This window comes from Amphiura filiformis, chromosome 20, assembly GCF_039555335.1.
Source record: "Amphiura filiformis chromosome 20, Afil_fr2py, whole genome shotgun sequence".
NCBI lineage: Eukaryota > Metazoa > Echinodermata > Ophiuroidea > Amphilepidida > Amphiuridae > Amphiura > Amphiura filiformis.
Window position 1 is genome coordinate 14432110 of NC_092647.1, and position 23935 is coordinate 14456044.

At 35.3% G+C, this 23935-nt stretch overlaps 1 protein-coding gene across 1 annotated transcript; it reads right to left on the reverse strand.

Moving 5' to 3' along the window:
- Positions 1-8075: 8075 nt before the first annotated feature.
- On the reverse strand, positions 8076-22339 carry LOC140142569 (uncharacterized). Its single transcript, XM_072164563.1, has 2 exons — positions 21862-22339; positions 8076-8935 (listed from the first exon to the last, which is right to left on the reverse strand). Exons 1-2 carry the CDS (start codon positions 22268-22270, stop codon positions 8469-8471), a joined length of 876 nt encoding a protein of 291 aa, XP_072020664.1. The 5' UTR covers positions 22271-22339; the 3' UTR covers positions 8076-8468.
- Between the last annotated feature and the right edge of the window lie 1596 nt (positions 22340-23935).

The window sequence follows — 23935 nt, forward strand, 5'->3', positions numbered from 1 at the left end:
TGATTGTACCGCAAGGCCGACTTTACGCATATAAGTTTGATTGGTGAAAGACCCGATGACGAGGCTACATAAATACCAAATACTAATAATGCTGGACAATATACAGAGAGCAAAAGAAGCAAGGTACCAGTTATTGTCACCCCTGTATCCTATAATATACAAAGTCATGTGTATCATAATTAGAACCAATGTCTTTTAGCTTGGTAATTGTCTTTTAGCTACACAAAATCGTTCGAGACCAGGAGAATTAGCGCCGTGTTTGCCATTGATAGAACATTAAAATACAATTTTTGACCGTGTTCCCTCCTTGGGGTTTCGATTCTCAACCGTTTTGAGGTTAAATCAGAGCTAAAGGGTACAGGTATTGGCATACGGTATTTGTCTTTGTTTAAGATAAAATTATAGGGGCGTACATAACTGGCAGTACCTTAATTCTTTTGCTCTCTTGTATAACCAATGATGGACCTGTTTTGGTCATTATGTCCGTTATTTTCAAAATACCGAAACAAACCTCTATCTTTGGTGTCCAGCTTATAGGCGAAGCCATGTGAACCATTTCATAAAGCGGCCCAAACACGTTCAATCTTATTGATCAATATCAAAGACCCAAGATAAAAGAATGGATCTACCACTGAACACGCACAATGGCAGATTTTGTATCCACTTCTACATCTAGGGTCCCCAATATTGATCAATATTTTGATCGTGTATGGGCCGCATAACCTCCAAGCATTCCCTTCCCACCAATCAATGTCGGCTACTATCTGGGCGAGACACAACTCGAGGACTCCATTTTGCGTTTAAAAATTCTTCCTCACAGGCCTTTGTGGTTCATTGGTCAGTGACTTTTGGAGTTACAAATGGACACAGGTCTTGTTTCACATGAAGCCCATTATATTCTAATGAAGTGTGGTGTCATCAAGCAAAATCAGTAAGAAGTTGGACATATTCATTTTTCAGTTTCTTATATAGGATTCTAAACAGCATTTGCAAAACTACATTTTGCAGAAAACCCCCATTAAATTTGGACAACCAGTTCAAAAGGTATGAGCAATTAAAAAGTTTCCAAAACATTAGGAAATAAATCAATATTTTCGACTTCCGACTGATTTTGCTTGATCATATCACAAATGCTGATTTCAAAATCTCATTTCACAATGCAGAGGAGGCGATGTTCCACTGAGCCCTCGAATTGCATGATTCAACATTAGGCACCACATCGAATTTGGTCCTATAGAACTATCGGTGTCCGATTAGGTACCGATGACTCTGAACATCTCTCCCTGGAGATGTAAAAATTGTATCAAGCATAATAATCAACAGTTGTAGTGTTATTGTTTTTCATTCAAATAAAAAATGAATGCACTGCACAAATATTTAAGGTACGATAAAAAGTGTCATCGGTACCTCTTCGGGCACCGATAGCGCTATAGGACCAAAAAAGATGTTGTGCCTTAGTCATTTTACATTACCCTATTCAAAGTAATACAACACATTTAGCCGGTATGTCATGATTGTAGGCCTACGTAATAATACTCCCCATATATATGCACCTGCCGCATATAATGAAGAAATTGATAATTTTAACGATCGGATTTATGGAAAATAGAGTCTTTGGTGCATTTTTTTGGTGATGCGGTATCTATATCTTTTTAAGTCAATTTGTGTATCCTGAATCCAAAAATCATGACCTTCTAATTTGCATAAAAACAAAATGGCCGCCAACATCATAAAATTATGATAAAATCTCGCTAATTATATTCTGGACAGTTTAAAAGATTAAATTCCAATTTCGAATTAATTCCGAATCTCCAGGCCCAAACTGATTTGTGTGCAAAGTTGTTCTATATGACAAGTAGGTCACTATCGAATTAATTTTAAGATTCTCCAAGCACAGACCCTAGAAAGAAAGGTCTGTTGTCCAAGCGGTAGTTCGAGTCCAAGTCCATTTGAACTGATTATGATCAACAAACCAGACCAACAATAATAAAACTGAAATAACGCCATCATCCACAAAGTACAATACCCAATGCATTATTCTGCAGACAGGCTCCAAATGACTTCAAATTTCTCCCATGCAGACACATGCTGTATATGATCATGATGATGTATAAAAGTCTATATTTACCATGTGAACTGATTTATGAATAATAATTTTCAGTTTTCGACGTTTTAAAAGATGATGGTGAAGTGGGCGAAGGAGACAGCATGATTGCAAGAGAAGTTTTTCCGCGGAGCATTGATGGAAAACTTAATTACGGAGGGAGGAATCTGAAAATTTACATATCATAGTGTGATCTTCAGTAATTTTGTTCTGTTTAGACTGTGGTGTAACTAGGGGAAAACCCAAGTTTGGGTAGGGGAAAGGATGAAAGGGTCACGGGGAGGTAAAGAGGAATACACGCAGCAAGAAAGAAGGACATGTGGACCATTACAGACCGATAGAATAGCCGCAGGAGCAGGCTCAGCAGAACATATCTTTACTCCCTTATAGAACTGTTCCCCTGATAGATGATCATATTGTGAATCCTAGTGATTGCGCAGTCAAACACCAAAACAGTAACTATACTCTATCCCTTTCGTTTTTTAATTCAGCGTAAAATAAACGAACATCTCAACATAATAGAATTACTTTACACATTATTACCAAAATATTGTATTTGGATATCGCATTGGGCTATTCCATTTAAAATCCACACTCCCCCTGTGGAAGATTTTGGAAATATCTTCCACAGAGGGAGTAAGAATATCAAATGGAATGAACACATAATGCAGCTCCATTTGAATTTCATACACCCTCTGAGAAAGATTCAATCTGAATCTTCCACAGAGGGAGGGTGAGTTTCAAATAGAGCGCCTCATGTGTTCATTTCATTTGAAATTCATACTCCCCCTGTGGAAGATATTACCAAAATCTTCCACAGGGGTAGTGTGGATTTTAAATGTAATAGCCCATTAGCATGATTATATGCAGGTCAACATTCTGGCATCAGCCTGGGGTCGTGCATGGGGCTTTGATATGGTTTGTAGATTATATTTAAGGTTAAAATGTCGTGAGATTTGCCTAACTGCATGTTTGAACTCTTACTATTAGCCAAAATGATCGCATCTCCAACGTCAAAGTTTAATAAACCTCAATCAACAAGCATAGCTCAAAGGTTAACCTGGATTATGGAGTATGAGTTTTTGTACCCAACACACCCAAATGCCATTCTATGCATAAAGAAACATATTAGGGTGAAAGAACTGTGTACTGACGATGAGAAATGCTCATCATCGAGCATTTTGTAGATCAGCGTCTTACTGCTTAACCTTTTGAACTTATTGCGCATGAACTCATGAACACATATGGTCCTTAATCGGTGGTTGATAATAATAATGATTGTTTGATTTGACACGATATTTCTGACGTCCCCTACAATTACTGAGATAGTTACTTCATGTTTAACATCAATACATCGAAAGAGTACATTGGGACGTTTCAAGTTTTCATTTCTCAGCCCGATACGTCTGTTGTCTTGCTTGAGTATCTCTATTGTATTTTGTGTATTGATTTCCAATTCTGAGTGGGCATCACCAACACGAGTATAGTGAAGCCTATATTTCCATTGTGCCTTCCGACACGCAATGGTCAGGTTCTTATTGTGGTCACTCAAAGGCAACTAACATGGCTAGCCGAATCTTCATATGAGCTCATATGCCTCACTATAGAGAAAGACATGTGCATTCACGCGGATGACACGACAGTGCTTTTGTAATCTGGGTGGGGAAATAGGTTCTTGGTGAGATTTTTCGCCTCGCAATTAGTCAATCAATACATGTTACCACTGTACAGCAAATAGTCTTTCCTATTTCCATTTTGTGTGAGTGTTTTTCCTACCATAATCCCCAATATACATTAATGATTCGGTCATACCCATGGTAAAGATAATAAATTAGCATCTTCTGTATCTTTCCATAAAGATACTAAGTAATTTGCGCATACACCAAACAAACCAGTAGAAAACTCTGGGCATCACATCTAACCAGTCAAACAAAAGATTTCCCTTCCAGATTCAAAAACAAAACCGCTTTGGAGACTCTGTTTCTCAGCTATACAAAAGGGTTTTTCACACCTCCTTGGACTCATCAATAGGGTTTGTCTATCGATATGGAAATAGCAACCATTGCATGTTATGTAATAAGAAAAGAACTTGAAACAAGCCCATGTACTTTAACCGCTCGTAAAACAAATTGCACATTTGTCAGTTAGTTATAGCTTTTTGATTGTGCATAACAATGCTTTCAGTTTCTATTTGTGGAGGTGAGAAACATATCAGTTTAGGCTGATTCGTTTTTGATTGTTGGAAGCAGATTCTTTTTTTTAGATTTTAAATGTGATGCAACAGAAGACCAACACAAATCAATACATAGTACAATGGACTATTCCAGTTGAAATCCATACACCCTCTATGGAAGACATGGCCTTAATCTCCCACGCAGGGGGTGTAGATTTCAAATGGAGTCACCCATTCAGGTAACCCCTTTTGAAATTCACACTCCTTGTGTGGAAGATTAAGGTCATGTCTTCCATAGAGGGTGTATGGATTTCAACTGGAATAGCCCAACTGAGATGCTCAAGCAGGACATAATATTTATAAGTGAGCATGGTGAGGTAAAGTTGACTTAGTGAAAACATTAAACCACCTATTGTATTGAGAAGCACATGGATCTCATTAAACCCAGGTTATAAAAATGCAGTACTGTTTGGATCAAACGTAAAGCGCTTACAAAGATATTGAACCGATCACATTTTATACTATACAGAAGATGCAAATAGTGATAACATTAGCAATACAAGTTATTATTTTTTCTTCTTCGTGTTCATTACAATAATATCCCATATTGGACGTTATAAATACATGTAATCTTTTACACGGGGGTGTTCAGGTATATATTTCATTTAAACATTCAACGCAATTTAAGATCATGTCAGTCTTTGCCAAGGCGCAAATCCGACCAATCAGTCCAAGTAAACATTGAAGAAACATGCAGTGGATTTATCTGTTATGTTGCCCAATTTGGATATATTCTAAGACTATAAAGAGTCTACCGTACAGAAATCTTCTGTTGGCAAATTTGTCAGATCAAGATGTTTACAAGATTTTCGAAACATCTTAAAATCTATCATGTACCACAACTGGCAACTCTGACCTCAATACGTTTCTGCGATACAACATTCTGATACCAATAGTTTCAGCATTTCTGATACAAATCCAAAACAAATCTGGCAAAATTTGCTTGAGTGTAACCGAAGATCTTTTTTTCTGGTCACAGAAGATTCCCCAATTTTGTGCGGATGATGGTTTAATGCTGTAATGCATCATAGTGACGCAATTAATCATATTGGTTGGATTTTGTCGAAACTGATTCTTATGGATACCATATACATTGCATTGAAATTTGCATTTTAGTGCAGTAATACCTTGGTAAGGTGTGAAGACAGTTTAAAGACAATCAGTGAACAGTAAACATGTAAACAACTTTGCCAGCATATTACCTAAGCTGACCAACAACTCCACGGTTACGTTTTTAAACTTAACTGTGCGGTCAGAGTTAATTTGGCCTGCTTGTGTTCTTAAGGGTAGACGAGGTATTGTTGGTCGAAGCAACCTAAAAATCGATTTTCATTATCTAGATCAATATATTATTGACAATTAACACCTTGATGTTTTGCAAAAGTTCATCCTACAAATCGTATACTTTGCAAACTTGCTTAATTTATTGTTGTTCATGAGTTATTTACGTTTTACAAAAGTGTTGTTGTTTCAGCCCTCTTTACAACGTAACTGAAGAACCGCCGCAGCACCTATAAAAGTATACCTGTGATATTTTATTTCTTTGACACGCTCGCTATGAATTGAGCAATGCAGTTTTTGCCAAAGCTCACTACCATTCGTAAGATGCTGTGAAGTACCAAATCACAACAGTTTAAAATAATTAATAACCTCAAAGGAACCATTTTGCATGCACAATACAGAAATAAATCCAACGTGTGGAAGAACATTCACTTTGGCCCAATTAAGGAAGAAACTGTTTGACTGTCTGGTATCACTTGTAATAAAAATTCCTTTAAAAAAGGAATGTGGCGCCCAATGTGAGCTGGACGGGATATGGTGAATTCCAGAGGATGATTTAAGCACTTCCCAGATGTCTTGCGGTTAGCACAGCTGTGTGAGTGAACATGACACCACTGCCCGTCCACTGCATACACACGTGCATGGTTAAATTTGAATTTGGACAGATATATTTACAATAAAAACACCTTCAAAAGGTTGGTCGATTTCACATTTTATGTTATCTACATAAGGTGTGAATTATCCTTCATGCATACATCACTTTAGATCTAAAATCGACCAAGTAATGACGACACACGGGCAATTCTAAAACAACATCTTTTGCACAGAGTTCAGTGGGATTTGAAAAGTAAAGTGGCAGTTGAAACTCTAGTGATAACACTTTTACGGTGCATGATGGGGCTTCCTTAAATCATCCTCTGGGTGAATTCCATGGTGATTAGATTTGGTATTATAATGATTCTTTTAGGGAAGAGTAGAAGATGATCAAATACGAGAGAAATGCTTCATGGAATGAAGCTTTCGTGTCAATTTGCGATTATGTGGGCGGGAGTTCTGTTTTGGGGGCCGTTGTAGTGAGGATATTGCTTTGGATATTGAATATTGTTGAATTTCGTTATCAGGGCCTAGGGTATATGATGGATAACTAGAAGACACAAATAAGTAAGCTTCCCCTAGTCATCTATACACTCATTCTTGTCACACGACGAATTTCGACAAAGTCATGTAAACGTAATTTCGTTTTTCACCCGACCTCCGTCCAGAAACAATCCTGAAATGTTGAAAACTTGGGGTCGGCGCACTCATGCCAGTTTATAAGGTATAGGCTACTCTGTGTCTTTTGTAGCCAACCATGTGGCTAAGAGAGGCTAGGAAATACTTAAACTAATACAAAACAATCATACCCTCCTTTCATATCAAACAATACCAAGAAATTGACAGGCCTGTTAAATCAAGGGTAAGATCGATCGTTATTCTTCATGAAACGGGCACAGCCCATTTTTATGTTATCAATAAAGAAAAAAATTAATTAATAAATAACAAAATTACGTCATAATTATGACTTTAAGTCGGCCATAGAACTCTATTTTAAACAGACAAAATAGCCATTGGGGTTTCTTTCACTTTACCTTGCTAGGAACCCATCCCAGCAGTTAGGCATATTACAATAAATATTATTTTTGCAAATAAACTTCTGACCTTCAACACAGTCATGTCTTCCAAATTTATTCCTTTCTCTGCTGACCAGGGTTGATTTTCGTTAATTAATGTTTTGTTTTTTATCAGAGATAGTCACCACAAAGATACTGAGCTGTATTCAAGCACATAAACCATTAGTGATTTCATGTTTGGTCAGTGGTTGTGTTGGTCAACTATAATTAATTGGTGTTTGTTTAAGGATTAGGTGCACTGTGTGCAATCACTATATTATCAATAACCTCAATTAAACAATCATAGTGCAAAATTTGACCTTAATTTGCAAAGTATGAGTTTTTGTACTCACATTTTCAAAGGTCATTCAATGAATGCACAAATGTATTGGGGTTAAAGAACTGTGCCCTGATAGATGAGCATGTTGTAGATTCTTCACACTGTAAACAACTAGTTCATGTGCAAACATGTTCAAAACATACATAATTAGAATAGTCAAATGTCACCGTCTATCGGGTTCTAAGAGGCGGTAAACTGGTTTAAACCATACAAAGGTCACGGGTTATTTGGTGTTTTTATAAGTCCATTAATTTTGTATTTTAAACAAAGAATATACACACATCATTTTATCCCGTGCATATCAGAAAACAATAATAAAATAAAATCCTAGCATATTGTGGTTTTATTTCTGAGCTGGGCATAATTTTAGCAAAACAATTAAGGAGTAAATCTAGCAAGACTGAAATTAGAAGATTTCACAAAGTACATGCCTATATGTGGCCCCTCCGTAGAGGGCGCCACAAAAATACATGCCGCTTTTTGCTGAATTTTTAAAATAAATTGCATAAGTCCTAATGTATCCAATTATTGTAAACAGTGGGTGATAAACGGTGACACATCATTTGATATTTATGAATGATTATTGCACTCGGACTATTTATTATGCATAAATGCAGAATATGATTAAGGCGGATTCCCAACAGTTACCTTACGCGGCGAGTGGGTCAATCAAAACCCAATAAATGGGTAGATTAAGATACTACGGTAATTTGTAAATTGATGTTTAAGAGTTTGTAAGTTCCAAGTTTTTCGTCACAACAATTAGGTTATATATTACGGTAGCCCTACTTGTTTTAAAACCCAAAGTGCAACAATGTCATAAATATAAATACAAATATACAGATATAAAAAAAGTTTTGATCACAAATGCGTAAGTCTTGGTGATGGATCCAGAGACTGTTCTTGCGGATAACCAAATCGTCCATACGTGGCAGCAGCCGCGGCAGCATGATGCATTGAACGGTCCGTATGAACACCGGCTGAAAACCCAAACATGAGAGCATTAGCAGCGATGTGTCCAGCTCTCTCAGATTGCCTCGCTAAAACAGAGTCCGACACTTTAATCCCACGTTCAGCTCGTTCACTCTCCTTCATATCTCGTTTATATTTCATTCTACGATTCTGAAACCATATTTTGATTTGCCTTTCGCTAAGATTGAGGTTGGTGGCCATTTCAATCCGTCGTGGACGACAAAGGTATCGATTAAAGTGGAACTCTTTTTCAAGTTCTACGAGCTGTGCACTCGTGAAAGCAGTCCGATTCCGTTTGCTAGCCTCCTTCTCAGTCATTTCTGTGGTTACACGACTCGGCGATGGTTTCTTTCGTTCTGTTGTAAAAGAAAATAAGAAAACACAAGATAACGTTAGTCGTTAATCAATAAATACAAACAAGAAAACTTCAAGCAATTGTGAGTGTTATAGTTTAAATAATGGCATATTCCTCGAAGTACAGTATAAGTATATTCTTTCAAAGTTTAGGGGCCTGAGCTTTCGATCCTAGCAGGATCTTTATCAAAGGGTATATTCTAATAACTTTTACTGCCATAATGTACATGTACCTATAATAGCGTACATATTTCCAATTCCCTTTGCAATATCGAGACTATTTCATGGCAGGCGTTTGTGCTCAGATTCGCATCGCTATATAGTCAGAAAATTAGGTTTTTAAGTCCGAAAAACAGATTCGCTTGTCCGAGACATAAAAAGGGTTGGCTAGTCCAAAAGTTATAGTTGGGGTTAGTCTCAGGGCTATGGAGTTATGGTAAGGGTTGGGAATTGGGTTTGTGTTTGTGTTGGGGTAAAGTTTAGGATAGGTTGCTAGAAAACTTTTCAGACTAGCACACCATAGGACATAAGCAGATGTAGACATGTAGTAGGTCTACATCCACTATTATATTCCGACTCAGTTCTGACCTACACATTTCCAATTTGTATAATAAATTCTGAGAACATCTAACCATTTTTTAAAATTTATTTTAACGTTGTTCAAAGTGTTCAATAATGCTATTTGCTTACATTTTGTTTTAAGCATAAATGTATCTGCTAATTACATAATAAAGCATGATGCTTGTTCTAGATAATCTCCCATTGTCTATACACGTACATCAACTATTAGGCCAAGTAAAATAAAAAACATGTTTCACGTCCGGGTTTTTAAAGAAAAGGAGGAAGAGGGGGCTTTTTATTTATTTTTTTTATCGCAAAATCGGTGTAAATACCCATAATTAGAGCTGTTTTAGCATATACAATAATGCCTGGAAAAAGGAGGAGGCCTCTTTTTATTTGTTGTTCTGAGAGATATGCCCCTCTAACTATCACAAAACCTTATCAAAGTGTTTCTTGTAAATTAGCAAGGCTATAGAAAGCATCTCTACTTCCTAGACATATTTTTTGAAAAGTTATAACTGAATTTCAAAAATAAAAATAAAAATGAAGAAACCTCAAAAAAGGAAGCGGGAGGGGACGTGAAACATGTTTTATTTTTTATTTGGCCTTATCTAGCACACAGTCCAGTGTAGAAGTTAGGCCTTGTCGTAATTATACTTGACGCTAGACAACAAACCAGACATAGTTGATTTGAACAGCCTGAACTTGCACATGTTGTATTTATTCAAGTATAAACATGATAAACATACGTTAGTTTAGCAAGTACATGATCAACAACTGTGAAACTATGAAGATGAATATTTTTATGAGTATACTATATTCTTTTGTGTGTCGGTGTCATATTGTAGTCACACATTATGGTTTTGTCTTTTAAGAATGGGTTGGTAGCTTTCTGCTTTATGAAATCACATTTCAGAACTATATATAACGATGATACAATAGATGACAAAGAAATTTGAAACAATGCTTTGGTAAACAGATCATTAAGCTTGCCGTCACTAACGATTCCAATAGTCCCATGCATACTACTCGTTTGTTTAGGAAACATTCTATGTGGATACAGTCTAGAGCATATTTTTCAAGAACAGCTGAGTGATAGTACCTGTTAAGCTTTTAAGTGATCAATATGTTTGCAGATTTAAAAGGCGTTGAGTGTGAACACAATTTGGATTTAAATGTGTTTTGTATCCAATCTTGACTGACGTGTTCTGTCAATTTGAATTAATATGTTTATATCTTAATTCTGTGTTCTAATAATCTGAATCGTTATCAGTTTTGTTATAAAATTATGTAAATGAAATTAGCTCATACTTCTTGAAATATCTGCTCAGATGTTGTCAGGTCATTTGCATTATAAAACATTCAAATATTATACTCATACAAGTCGTCTAATTGAACTACTATCTAAAGTCTAACTCGAAACAATCTTAAAATGAAGATCTGATTTACGAACGGTGACCAAAAAAGAGTAGTCGCGAGCCTTTTGACTCTTGTAGACATGACCTTGAAAATTTGAAATACATCAAATGGCTTCTTGAACCTCTAACTCTAAACAATCTTAAAATGAAAATCTGATTACCGAACAATGGCAAAAGGCAGGAGTCGTGAGCCTATTGACTCGGGTAGACCATGACCTTGAACATTTGAAATACGTAAAATGGCTTCTTGAAAGTTTAAAACTCTAACTCTAAACAATCTTAAAATGAAAATCTGATTTAATACTGAACGATGATACAAAGAGAGGAGTCGTGAGCCTTTTGACTCTGGTAGTCTATGACCTTGACAATTTGAAATACATAAAAAGGTTTCTTCTTGTAAGTTTAAAACTCTAATAACTCAAAACAATCTTAAAATGAAAATCTGATTACCGAACAATGACAAAAGAGAGGAGTCGTGAGCCTTTTGACTCTAGTATACTATGACCTTGAAAATTTGAAATACATCAAATGGCTTCTTGAAAGTTTAACACTCTAACGCTAATCAATCTTAAAATGAAAATTTTGATTACCAAACGGTGACAAAAAGGCAGGAGTTAACAGCCTTTTGGCTCTGGTAAACCATGACCTTGAACATTTGAAATACATCAAATGGCTTCTTGGAAGTTTAAAAAAGTAAAAAATTATAATAACCTGTGCAGGTCTGCCAATTATTTAGCAACATAAAATTATCCAAGCTTCAGGTTTAATATTGATGGATAGTAATTAATGGTAATTTAGCAAAATGGTAAAAAACAAACTTAGGAACAGTCTCATGGTAGCTCCAAGTTGACCAAATGTATAATGTGCCATATAAAATTATTTAATATAATACCCCACCGTTCATATATTTCTTACACTAAGCTTTGCAATATTATCAGCTGACATTTCTTCATATTCACACAAATATAATGTGCCATATTATGATATAATATGATAATATCACACGTCCATAACTCCATATATTTCTTACGCTAAGCTTTGCAAATATATCATCCGACAATGCCTGACATTTCTGCACATTATTTTCATTTTGATATATATTTCTTACGCTAAGCTTTGCAAATATATCAGCTGACAATGCCTGACATTTCTTCACATTATTTTCATTTTGATATAATAGGTACACACGTACCCTTAAGGTAAACGCGCGCGTGGGTTGCTTAGCATGATCGACCATATGTGACACAACTAGATTCGTTAGACGCTTTATCAGATCCTAGGTCAAATGAGTTGTAAAATTAACAAACCATTAAGAGTATTGGCAATGATAGATTATAGGTTACTATACAATTTAACTAATATTTCTTGTCACCCATTGATATTGATCTCATTTGTGTTGCAAATTAGGTATAATTTAGAGGATTAAAACGCGCTTAGAATAAGTAGATGTAATTTTGATAGCAGACTCATAAAATTAACAACTAAATTACGAAAAATAATTTGATTGTGTCAAAATCAAAATGGCGGCGGAGATGTGAAGGTGTTTTTTCTGACTGCTATTCGGCACTCTCAACCAAAATGGTCTCACTTCAAACGGCGCGGTTCATTTTACTCTCAATCAATAATCATATCTCATTGGTAGACAGCGTTTGAAAGGTCATTCCTGAGTGTATATGCACATTCTTGACATTAGGCAACAGATTTTGGGACAAAGAACTGCGTCCTGACACATTATGATTCTTGAGGTCCTATATTAAGTGTATATCATGTAGATATTGATAGTGCCTAGTGACATTGGCAACAACCAGGTATTATCAAACACATTTTGCTTAATAATTGATTAGTAAAATCAGTACGATCAAACTAAACGTAAGTGCTACCTCCGTAAGGTGTTTATTAATGCAAAAGTGGAACTAATGTCGTCTTTCCAGTCGCCGGGTCTTCTTGAACTTGAAGTACAGATTTAGTATCCAGAAAATGTCCAAAGTTTGTAAAGATTAAACTATATTTCCTCTCGATATTTTAATATCTAGAAGTCTTAAAAGACTTCTAGATCTAAATAAAGTCTAAATATTTACCAAAATTAAATAATCAATAAGGAGCTGTACGGCAATCTTTCCCCAATCTCCGAAAGGCTGAAAATAAAAAGGCTGAGATTTGCTGGACACTGTGCCAGAAGTGAAACAGAGGCAGCTTCCAGAGTTTTGCTGTGGCAGCCTACGCATGGTAAAAGATCAAGAGGACAACCACGGAAGGACTACATCAAGCAACTAACAGAGGATACGGGACTAGAGAGACAAGACATTAGGAACTGCATGCAGAACAGAGTTGTGTGGAGAGCCATCAGCGGAGTCCGACTAGACAAGTCGACATAAGCAAGTAAGCAAGCAAATAATTAATTCGCTACATGATGCTGATTATATATGTATACTACGGTACTTCTCATCATCATCATCATCATCATCATCATCATCATCATCATCATCATCATCATCATCATCATCGTCGTCGTCGCTGTTGTTGTTGTGTTGTTGTTGTTGTTGTCAAAGTAACTGGCCTCTAACGGTATGTACAAGTATGTGAGTTCTGCAGGTTGGCATTTAGATTATATGGGAAAGTTACAAATTCCCACCATGATTATCATACCTGTATCAGACTAAATCTGTGTGCTAAACTAAATATAATCATAAACACGGATAAAATGGTAACTTGTAATTGAGGCAATCAATGATGCAGTGTTTCACAAATAATTGATTTGCAATTGAATTTCATTGGTTTAAATTGGTTTTCAATCACCAAACAAGCTCATAGGTCATACAAACATGATTAAATATTCACGATCACCAATAGTATTTCCCAAGCATTTAGACTTTTTCTCGAACCATGTGACATGTATTTAAGTCTTGATTATTGTGCGTGCAACTTAGTAATATGGGATATAGAAAGACAAAGTTGCAGTTCTATAATTATCATTACATGTTTCATTGATCGCTTCTCTTTTATCTAGTTTCAGATTACTAGTATGTTTTCTCATCATTTCTATCACGATGTCGACCACGCGTTCACCTGATCGGAACCCGGGATCGGAACCCGGGATCGGAACTGGCAGCGAGTTCTGGAGAAAAGGTGATAATACGGTATTACGTATATCTATTTTGAACCGGGAACTTCCTGTACTTGTAGCAAATTTGTCGTTAAGTTGCTTTTTGTGAGAATTCGTGTTGCATATGCATTACACTTTTCAGCCTATATGTTAAATACAACGATAAACAAAATAAATAGCGAAACGTGTAAACTTGGATTTCGGAAGATATGTCACCTGCAGCAACAGATTCTGCTGTATGTGAATATTTGCCACACTTAACTCACTCTCCTATGCGCCGAACTCTTTAGTTTTAATTAACGACTTTAAAAACCAATTAATCTTTGAATTGTAATGATATTTCAACACCTAAAACACCTTCCTAAAATGGAAAGAAACTAGGAAATAAATAAGGTATCATTAACAAAGTAAACCGCAAATGCAAGCCCCCATGACCATATGTTCACCAATTGTGCCATTTTCTATAGAAAAACAGGCATTGTTAGATAGAAGATGTATTGGTGCCGGAAAGATCTAAGGATTGCAGTGAAAAGCCTTGATCAAAGGCAATTCGTGAAGTCAGTAGCAATGTATGTATTCAGTCAAAGCCATACATGCATACCACGTCACCTCTCTGATCTTAATTTACATGTGTATAAGCTTAACCTAGGGGACGTAGAATTTGTTCAACTAAACACATTATACTTAGTTGTAAAAACTTGTTATACTTAGCTATACAATTGAGTACAATGGGGGTATGATAGAGCCTTTTCACTTCAATTTAGTTTGTTAGGTCAATGCAGTTCATCAAGTCAAATTGGGAAATAATTGCGTTTTAAGTTTACCGACCAATTCAGGTTCAAAAAGTAACAGCAACTAGATCCATGTCGTGAGTGTGTTAAATAAGTTTACGTTTAAAACACAATGTGCAGTACATGGACACGGTATCAATATAGTAATAGTTTTAACTTACACTTGTCGTAATAAAACACAGCAAATTACAGCAGACAAAAACGTGATAAAAAGTTTTTCTATAATTCTTTCTTTGTGTGGACCAGATACATACATGTATAATTTCCATCACCATGAGTCATGACCACCATATAAGCAACACCACAATAACACCTACACACCAGCATCACCAGTTGGTCAAGTTACTGCTGCTGTACACTTAGAGCTCTAATGCCAGCAACAGCAACTTCCAATTTTCTCATCTTTTTTTGTTTGATTTTGTATGTTGGAACCTCCTCCTTAATGTTGGTAGTTTCATAATTCATTGACCTTGCTCATTGTTGAAGAATTATTCTTCCTTTAAATTAAAAAATTAAATATTTTTCTGTATACCACATTCTTACTGAAATAATGCACCTGTCCTCTACTCTGCAAAACTCACAACTACATTAACTACAGTAATAACAGCAACAACAGGAAAACATCAACAGCTACCAGCAAAACATTAACAACAATTCAACAACCCAGCTTTGTTGTACATGTAACCATACTTCGGTGACAAAGTATTTAAGGTTAGCAACTATTTTACTGTTGCGATTTGGTAGTTCACAGCATCTTGTGATTATGTTTTGGTGTCTATAACACACATTCAACAACCCAGCTTATATTTGCTGTAACCATACTTTAATGCGGGCTTTAATGACAAAGTATTTAATTTAGGAAATAGTTGATTCCAACCAGGATCTGTGTTCTAACGAATATTTAAGTAAAATGAACAGTGTTATCCCGTTTAAGACATTCTAATTATCTCCTGGTCGCCATGATAGATGTTGCAGACCCCCAATTAATGTTTTGTTCTAGATTAAAAAGACAGTTGCTATTCTGTTTCTTGTTTCCATAGCAACGGCGGCACAGGCAAATTCAAAAGACTAGTTTGACAAAATGGATAGGAGGCTATAATGTATCGGACCAACTGGTTATGAGAATGGAGAACCCTGTATAGCGGTTTGTTAGATGATTGGCTATACTTTGTTAATTAGGTAGAATACACTCCAGACAGACTATGCAAAATTTTAAGGTGGTACTACACCCCTTGATAAATGTGTGACTATTTTTGCATTTTTCTCAAAAATTAATAACACACTGGTAACAAAAGTTACTATAGTTACCAGTTACTATACTGGAATTTCAGTGACTCAAGACAAGCGCAGAGACCAGCGGTACGTTAATTATAATAAGAAAAGAGATACCGCTAGAATGTACCTCATTTCTTAACATGTATAATGAACTACTTGTCTTGAATCACTGAAATTTCAATGAATTGGATTCCTTGCCCCTATAGTATACGTAACTTTTGTTACCAGTGTGTAATTATTTTTTGAGAAAAATCCAAAATTAGTCACAAAATATATCAAGGGGTGTAGTATCACCTTAAGTCATTTTAATTCATATTTTATCCAGGGTAGCTCAACGGGGTGGTTCTTGTTTGTTAGGGTGTTTGTTTGTTTGGTTTTTTTTTTTTTTTTTTTTTCTTCAAAATTTATTTACGAAGAAAAAAATGTAGGAACCGAATGATATTTTTTATGCAGATTGGGAATTAAAAATTAATTATTTTAAATACTTATCGCAAAATTCAAGAAGTCATATAGATTTTAAGCAAGTCTATTATTTTCATCTCTTATTCATAAGAATTGCAATAAGAATTGCAGGATTATTATTCTGCTATGTTCTATCGCAAGAAAATGAACAAAAATAATGATTACGTAATCATGCTACCTAATAAGTCTTTGCTAGAATCCAAACATATCTTTTTATTTATTTTACGAATCTACTGAGAACCTAAAATAGTAATCATGGTAACAGTTTGACGAGTCTACCCAGTGTCTACTTTCTACTACAATTTTATCATTGCTTTTGTTAAATTATATAAAGGAAGATAAAAATTCCCTTTAAAAGGGAAGGCCAGCGTCAATGCAGAAGAGGTCTTGTAAATAGTTTGGGTCACCGTGAAAAGCATTTTTTAGGATCACGCTTACATCCATGTTACATGACAGTTCACCAAACCATCAATGGTGAAAACATGCACACTGAAACAGCAAAACACATTAACTCCTATAACTCCTGTCAACTCTTTAATTCATTACTCCAAATTGTTCTGTATTTTTGTCTTTACTGCTTTTTACCCATGCTTATTATAAAAATCAAGAAATACACTGCAGTTGTTAGTTAATTCGCTATGTTAACTCAACTTACATGCACATTTTATTTTAAAATAATTTTATATTATTTCGCAATGTATAGTTACTATAAAGTAGATAGTGGCAAGCACATGATAAAGGACTGATCATTCACTACAATCTTCACTTTTAAACTGTATTTTTTGAATGTGTTGATTGTTAGTCCGAAACTCCTGCAAAGCTATGGACATGGCATCTTACCTACTCCATAAACCCCAATTGATTACCAAATGTAAAAGTATCATGAGTTTGTGCCATAAGAACGGAGAGATAGTGTCATGATTATTAACCAGAGCAAAAATGAAAAAATTATTCCGAGCTTCCTGAGTATTACTTGTATTACATAATTGAGCAGATGCATAGGGCATAATGAAAAGCAAGATATGCATGATATGAGACACTCATTATCTAAAAGAAAGGGTAATCATTTTACAAGAGGACGGATAGAATGTTATTTTCTGTGTCAACTCAAAGAAAGCGTGACTGGCGTGAAAGACATTTTAGACACGACATGTTTTGAACGTTATAGTACAATTCTGTTACTTGTATTATGCACTGCAAAAACTGCAATGTATAAGGTGCAATATATATAAGACTGGGACAAGTATTTATTGATCTACAGACAAATAAAAATACTAAGTGTGAATCTGAGAAATAATGAGTTAGCCACAATTCTAATTGTGCATTTTCTGATTGTACTGCAGATTACTCAATTTTGAAGTCACACTGCAATGCAGTGTTTAAAAATCGGGGACCGATTACTTTTTAGAAAGTTCAATTTTTAGCATTTAAACACTTTTTAAATGTTTAGATCCTAAACATCTAAGCACATATTCATGTGAAATGTGTTTAGGATCTTAAATCCGGGATCTAAACATTAAAATGTTTAAATGCTAGCTAAAAATTTAACTTTCTAAACACCAATCTGTCCCCGATAAACACTGCATTCCAGTGTGACGTGACTCCAAAATTGAGTAATCTGTAGTACTATTAGAAAATGCACAATTAGAATTGTGGCTAACTCATTATTTCTCAGATTCATACTTAGTATTTTTATTTGCCTGTAGATCAATAAAATACTTGTCCCAGTCTTATTGCATCTTTGTACATTTGGTGAACCAATGTTCACCAAATAACACAATTTTAGTTCTTCATCATGTTCATAGCTCAAAAGTTGAACTCTATTTTGTAGAGTATGAGTATGAGTTTAGTACCTAACATATTCAAAGGTCATTCTATGAGTGTTTAAGCATATTGAGGTTAACGAACTGTGTCCTTTCCGATTGGCATATTTTACATCATGGTACCAGTACAAACAATTCTAACATATTATGTATGCCCTAAAGCCCTATATATAAATATACGTTAAATGTATCTACAAATATACCACGAAATAAATACTGGGGTTTTTTTGTTGGTTATTTTTACTTAGGATGGAGTCAGCTCTGGGATGGAGTATCTGCGAAGGTCCGTATGAAATGAAAGTTGACCTTTGACCCCATATATTGAATATTTTGATGGAATTGCTTTATCATAGATTTGATCCACCAGTCCTTCAACTGCTTACGCACGGTCATCGGGTTGTGGGAGAAACGGCCATTTTATTCCGTCATGTTTACTATAGTTTCGAGATCGGGGCCGAGGGACTCAGGCTACTTTATCATTACATAAAAGACTGTACCTTTGTCCTTCAAACCACATAAATGATACCACGTACTTGATTACGTAACAGTAAAACATAAAACCAATTAACCACGGACACGGCCAAATCACGCAAAAAACGGTGGGCTTTTTAAATTACAGCGCAGACACGGGTTTAAAATGTCAGAAAACATCAAAAGTGCATGGTGAGTATATCTAGTTTTGGGCAGGAATAAACATTTGGCCCTGTGTCTACCTTTGGAAAAATATGAGACTTGCCATTGAAATGAATGTATGAAAATGCAGTATTTGATATATATTAATTTATAGATATTTAATTTCATTTAGGAGGGCAGAAAAGCGTCTGTAACTAACGGTGGTGCTTTCTCCTAAGCAATGGCAATCAGCTCGAGCATATTACACATACAGAAATACAATATTAGATAGATATGTCATCGTGAGGTTATTACGTGAAATAACGGTTGTCTTAAAGAGGTGTGTGTTTCATTGATGATCGCAATACATAGGTTACACACTAATGATGACAGACTAACACTAGACTAACTATACCTAACAGACTAATACTAGGCTAACCCTATATCTAGGCTAACACGTCTAATGGGCTATTCCAGAAATTAAAGACACCCCCCCCCCTAAAGAAGATATGGGATTCCCAAAATTTTTCACCATTTTTTGCTCTGGGAATTTAAAAAAAATGGTCACTATTTTCACAACCCTATAAAGAAGACATGGGAATTCCCAAGAAAAAGACACACTGAGACACCTTTTTGTTTTAGTCTTGGGAATTCCCAAAATTGTAGGCAAAAATGTGCCTGTCTTCTTTAGGGATACTGGGAATTCCCTTTTTTTTTTTGGATAAAATTTTGGTCTGGGAATTCCTAAACATTTATGGTACAAACTTCAATGTCTTCTTCAAACTTACGTGTCTTCTTTAGGGGTGCCATTAATTTCTGGAATAGCCCAATACTTGACTACATAATACCTAACGCATCTGTCAATATGGTGAGAACCTATTAACAAATTGATTAATCCATTAATCTTGGTTTAACAATTAGAGATTGTTTAACAGATTAGTGAAAGTTAATTTAGAGTATTATTCTTTTTTTCTTTTCTTTTCTTTTTTCTCCTTTTTTTTTTTTTTTTTTTTTTTTTTTTTTTTTTTTTGACAGAGGTGGTCCGCTATTTAGTGATTTAAAAGATTGCCCAGCCTAAAGTTAATTATACATATAAAATTTTAATCTATTGGAAAATTTGTGTATTTTGACCACATCAAATTTAACAATTACTTTTTAATGGAAAGAAAAACGCCCTAATCTGGTGGAAAATTGGGCACTTGCTGTGTTTTGCCAGATTAAGTCGTTAAAATATCTTGATCGTTTTGAAATATATAGGTCCTTACATTATGCCTTAGGGAAAGTTTGAATATGCTTTGAATACTAAAGCGTCAGAAACGATAATGACAATTTGCATGATTTAAAAATAAATACTAATGTATTTTATAAAGAAAATTTCTGATATTATATTCAGACACTTTATTATTTTCATTCTCTGCATAAACAGCTTTGGTATTTTTTCAATTTTTATCTAGGTTAAAATTGATATTATTGTAATTTTGCTGACGTTTCATATACTTGTTATATTACTGGGAGAAAACTATAATTTGTTTAAAGGGGCATTTTGTGATCCACAGCCTCATCCAAAAAATTGAGATTTTAGTACTACCGGAAACCTCTGAATGCATAATGTTTTGTGTGCAAAAAATTCTTGCAGATTCATTCGCAAAAGTATCGTCGAATTTTTATTAATGTCTGTTTTAATAACAGGGCGAAATTTAATACAGCACAGTGGCCTGTATAATTATGTATATACATATACACAATCATGCACAAACGCAAAATCGGAATCAACTGAAATTTTGGGAATAAACTTTATTCGTGGATATCTACTGAATCATACCTTTGAAAGAGGATGATAGAATCACAAATTACTCCTTTAATGTTTCGAAAATGAATGCAACATTCTGGTATAGTAGTATGCTTTAGACATCTGTACTATTATTAAATTGATGAAGTAAACAAACAATTTGTTTATTCGTTTCAATGAACATCCATTTGAAGTTATTCAGAAAAAGAAACGTTTATTTATAATAGGTCTAATGACTAGATAATGAAAATGTGGTAGTAATTAGCTACAGCATACAGCTTTAAAGTGTAAAAACTACAGCCATCTAACATGAGAATAATTGCCCTCTCTTTGCGAGATTGAAAAAATAGGGCGAACACGCCCTGGTCTCCCCTACATCGTCATCAAATTATGCGAACTGGTATAGTCATGATATAGTAATTATAATTAGTGTTAGTAATAGTAGCAACATCATTTCGGAATAAGATTATCAGGCATGAGAATGCATTTCAACGAAAAAGCAGGAAAATTCTGAAAAACAATAAAAAGCGCGTAAAATCTGGCAAAAATGCTCTAAAACGGACTAATAAATGGAAAAAAAAAAAGCGTGAATTTGGGCAACAATAAACCGGCATTCCTGTTTAAACAGGGAAATCCTCATGCCTGGGACTCGGTTATATTAAATGATGAGTTCTACTGTAAAAATACACAATTAAAATTCGAGATGATGAACTAAAGAATTGACTAAATTGTTGATTATCGTGGCCGCTCAACTTACATGCATGGAATCGCCTTTGGATAATGGCATGTAAACAAAACAATGGCGCAAACGCAGAACGTCACATGTTTCCATTAATTTTAAGCATTATATATTCATGTATTTTACTTTAATAAACGTTTCTGCTGCTAGAGTCGAGTGTTTTAATTTATGTCATGTAAATTTTCCATTTTAATTATTTTGCTCAGTATAAATAGAATATCCGTTGCTTAATTTAGTCTATTTTTAACAAAACTGAAGACAAAAGATAGTTGAAATATCTACCTGTACGGTATGGTTAAAAATATAAATAAACGGTAGCAATGAACATAAATTATGAAAAGATTAGTCGGCTTACCACATGTTATTGTTTTCTGTTTGTTATTTTGCCTTGATTCCGTCATCCATGGATAAATTGCTTTGGAAACACCATTCGGGCTCTTGCATGGCGTTACGGTCTCTCGATTCTCCCCCGTCGACGCCGGGCTACAGCTCGCTTGATCATCTGTAGAAATATACAACATATCAGAGCGATCTTCTACGATAGTTGAATGGCCTGAACCTTGCGGAATCGTCCCGCCGCCATATCCGGTGGTGCCACTACCAGTAACATCACTAGAATTTTGTTCATAGTAATATTGGCTTGGATTGGTATAAATATATCCATTGTTAGCATGATTTGCTGTATAATACTCGCTATAGATAGGCGAGTTAGCTTCATAAAAACCTCTTTGCATCGTTTGCATCCTGACCACTTGGTTGAACATTTATTTTACATCTGACGAACTCTCTGACATCATTAGGACACACTTTTCACTAGCCGACTCCGTCACGTGTCCTGGCTTAGCCAATGGTAGGTATTCAAAAGTGCCGCAACTTTTTTTCACTTCGTTCACACTGGTATGTTGTAGTCATTCAGTTCGCCGCTGGAATCTTCAACCACGTCCCAAAGGCAGTCAGTCAACTCCACAGACTTAGAGTTCATTTGCAATCCCTTTTGTAATTAACTTGATAACTGATAAAAACATTTTCACAAGCGACAATCGGCTTTTTACACTTTTCAGATTTTCAAAGATATCCAAACACAAAAAGACCAGTGAACACTGAAATTACCCTTCTGCCTTTTGTTGAGAAATTGTGAACAGAAATTTTATTGTAAATTAACTCTTTTTTTAGTTTTACAAAGAATATCACAATTTTCAGAAGTGACTAAAGCAAACAAAAATATTGGCCTAAGGGTAGGTATACGTTATATCCCTTAATCTTTAGGTATATTGGATGGGGCGGCTCGGTAAAGTGTGTTTAACCAGAGCTTAACCCCGGCTTGCGCAGTGTTGATGTGTATCTTGAGTTTTTTTCCTCCAACCAATTTGCCGAAATATTTTCAATTGTAATTTTGTTACCAATTACAGTTACCATGGTAAGAACGTAAATAAACATTGTGTAAAAGAATTGGATCAACTTTTCAATCTATTGTCGTATTGGCATATATACACGGAACGGTGGACTATACTGGTACAGGCTCAGACTCATAATCGGAAGGTTGCGGGTTCGAACCCCAACAGTGATGCTACCGTGTTGTGCCCTTAGACAAAGCTCTTATCCTGTATTGTTTTTTCTCCACCCAGTTGTATAAATGGATAAACATAGTGCTGGCAAGGTAAAACAGACTCGTTATGCGGGGGGTTGGCGACCCCCCCCCACCCCCCACGCACACACGACAAATTGATTCAAAAGAGTCTGCTCCAACGCCAATGGGAAAGAGATGGGCACTAATTCGGCACGTGAACCGTGAACATTTTATAATATTTACTCCAGTTGACAATGGTTGATATGTGGCCTCAAAGTAATATTTATACCACTGGAATAGATGTTCGAATGTACTTTAAATACAACAAATCTGCTATTTTCATCTTCAAAGGGGTAATTCTGATATTTGAAATGCGTGTAAGTGAGATTTTGAATTATTTGACTAATGTGGTCTATGATGCACATAGCAGTTTCCATTTCTGAGAAACCCTAATCTATCGAAGAGTGTTATAAAGGTAATGAGTACTCTTTAATTTGACAGTCCTTATGGTGTACTAAAACAATTCTGAACTACGAGTCACAATCAACGGACTGACTCGATCTTTGTTAGAAGGCCGCTTATTTCGAGGCTTGTTCTTACTTCCCAGATAAAAGCATAATGTTATTATACCGTAAAACCTCGTCTACAAACATAGAGTGTTTTTGATGAAAGCTAAATTAATCCAGGCATCCTCCATAAACAAAATTATAATATTATGGAGTTTGAGCAAATAAATTACTGATACAAGCGTATACAAACAAGTATTATTGTAAGACTAATCTGTTATATTGGCATATTTACGGTTGTTTCGTATTCATTTAGCTTTCATCAAAAACGCTCAATATGCATTAAGACGAGGTTT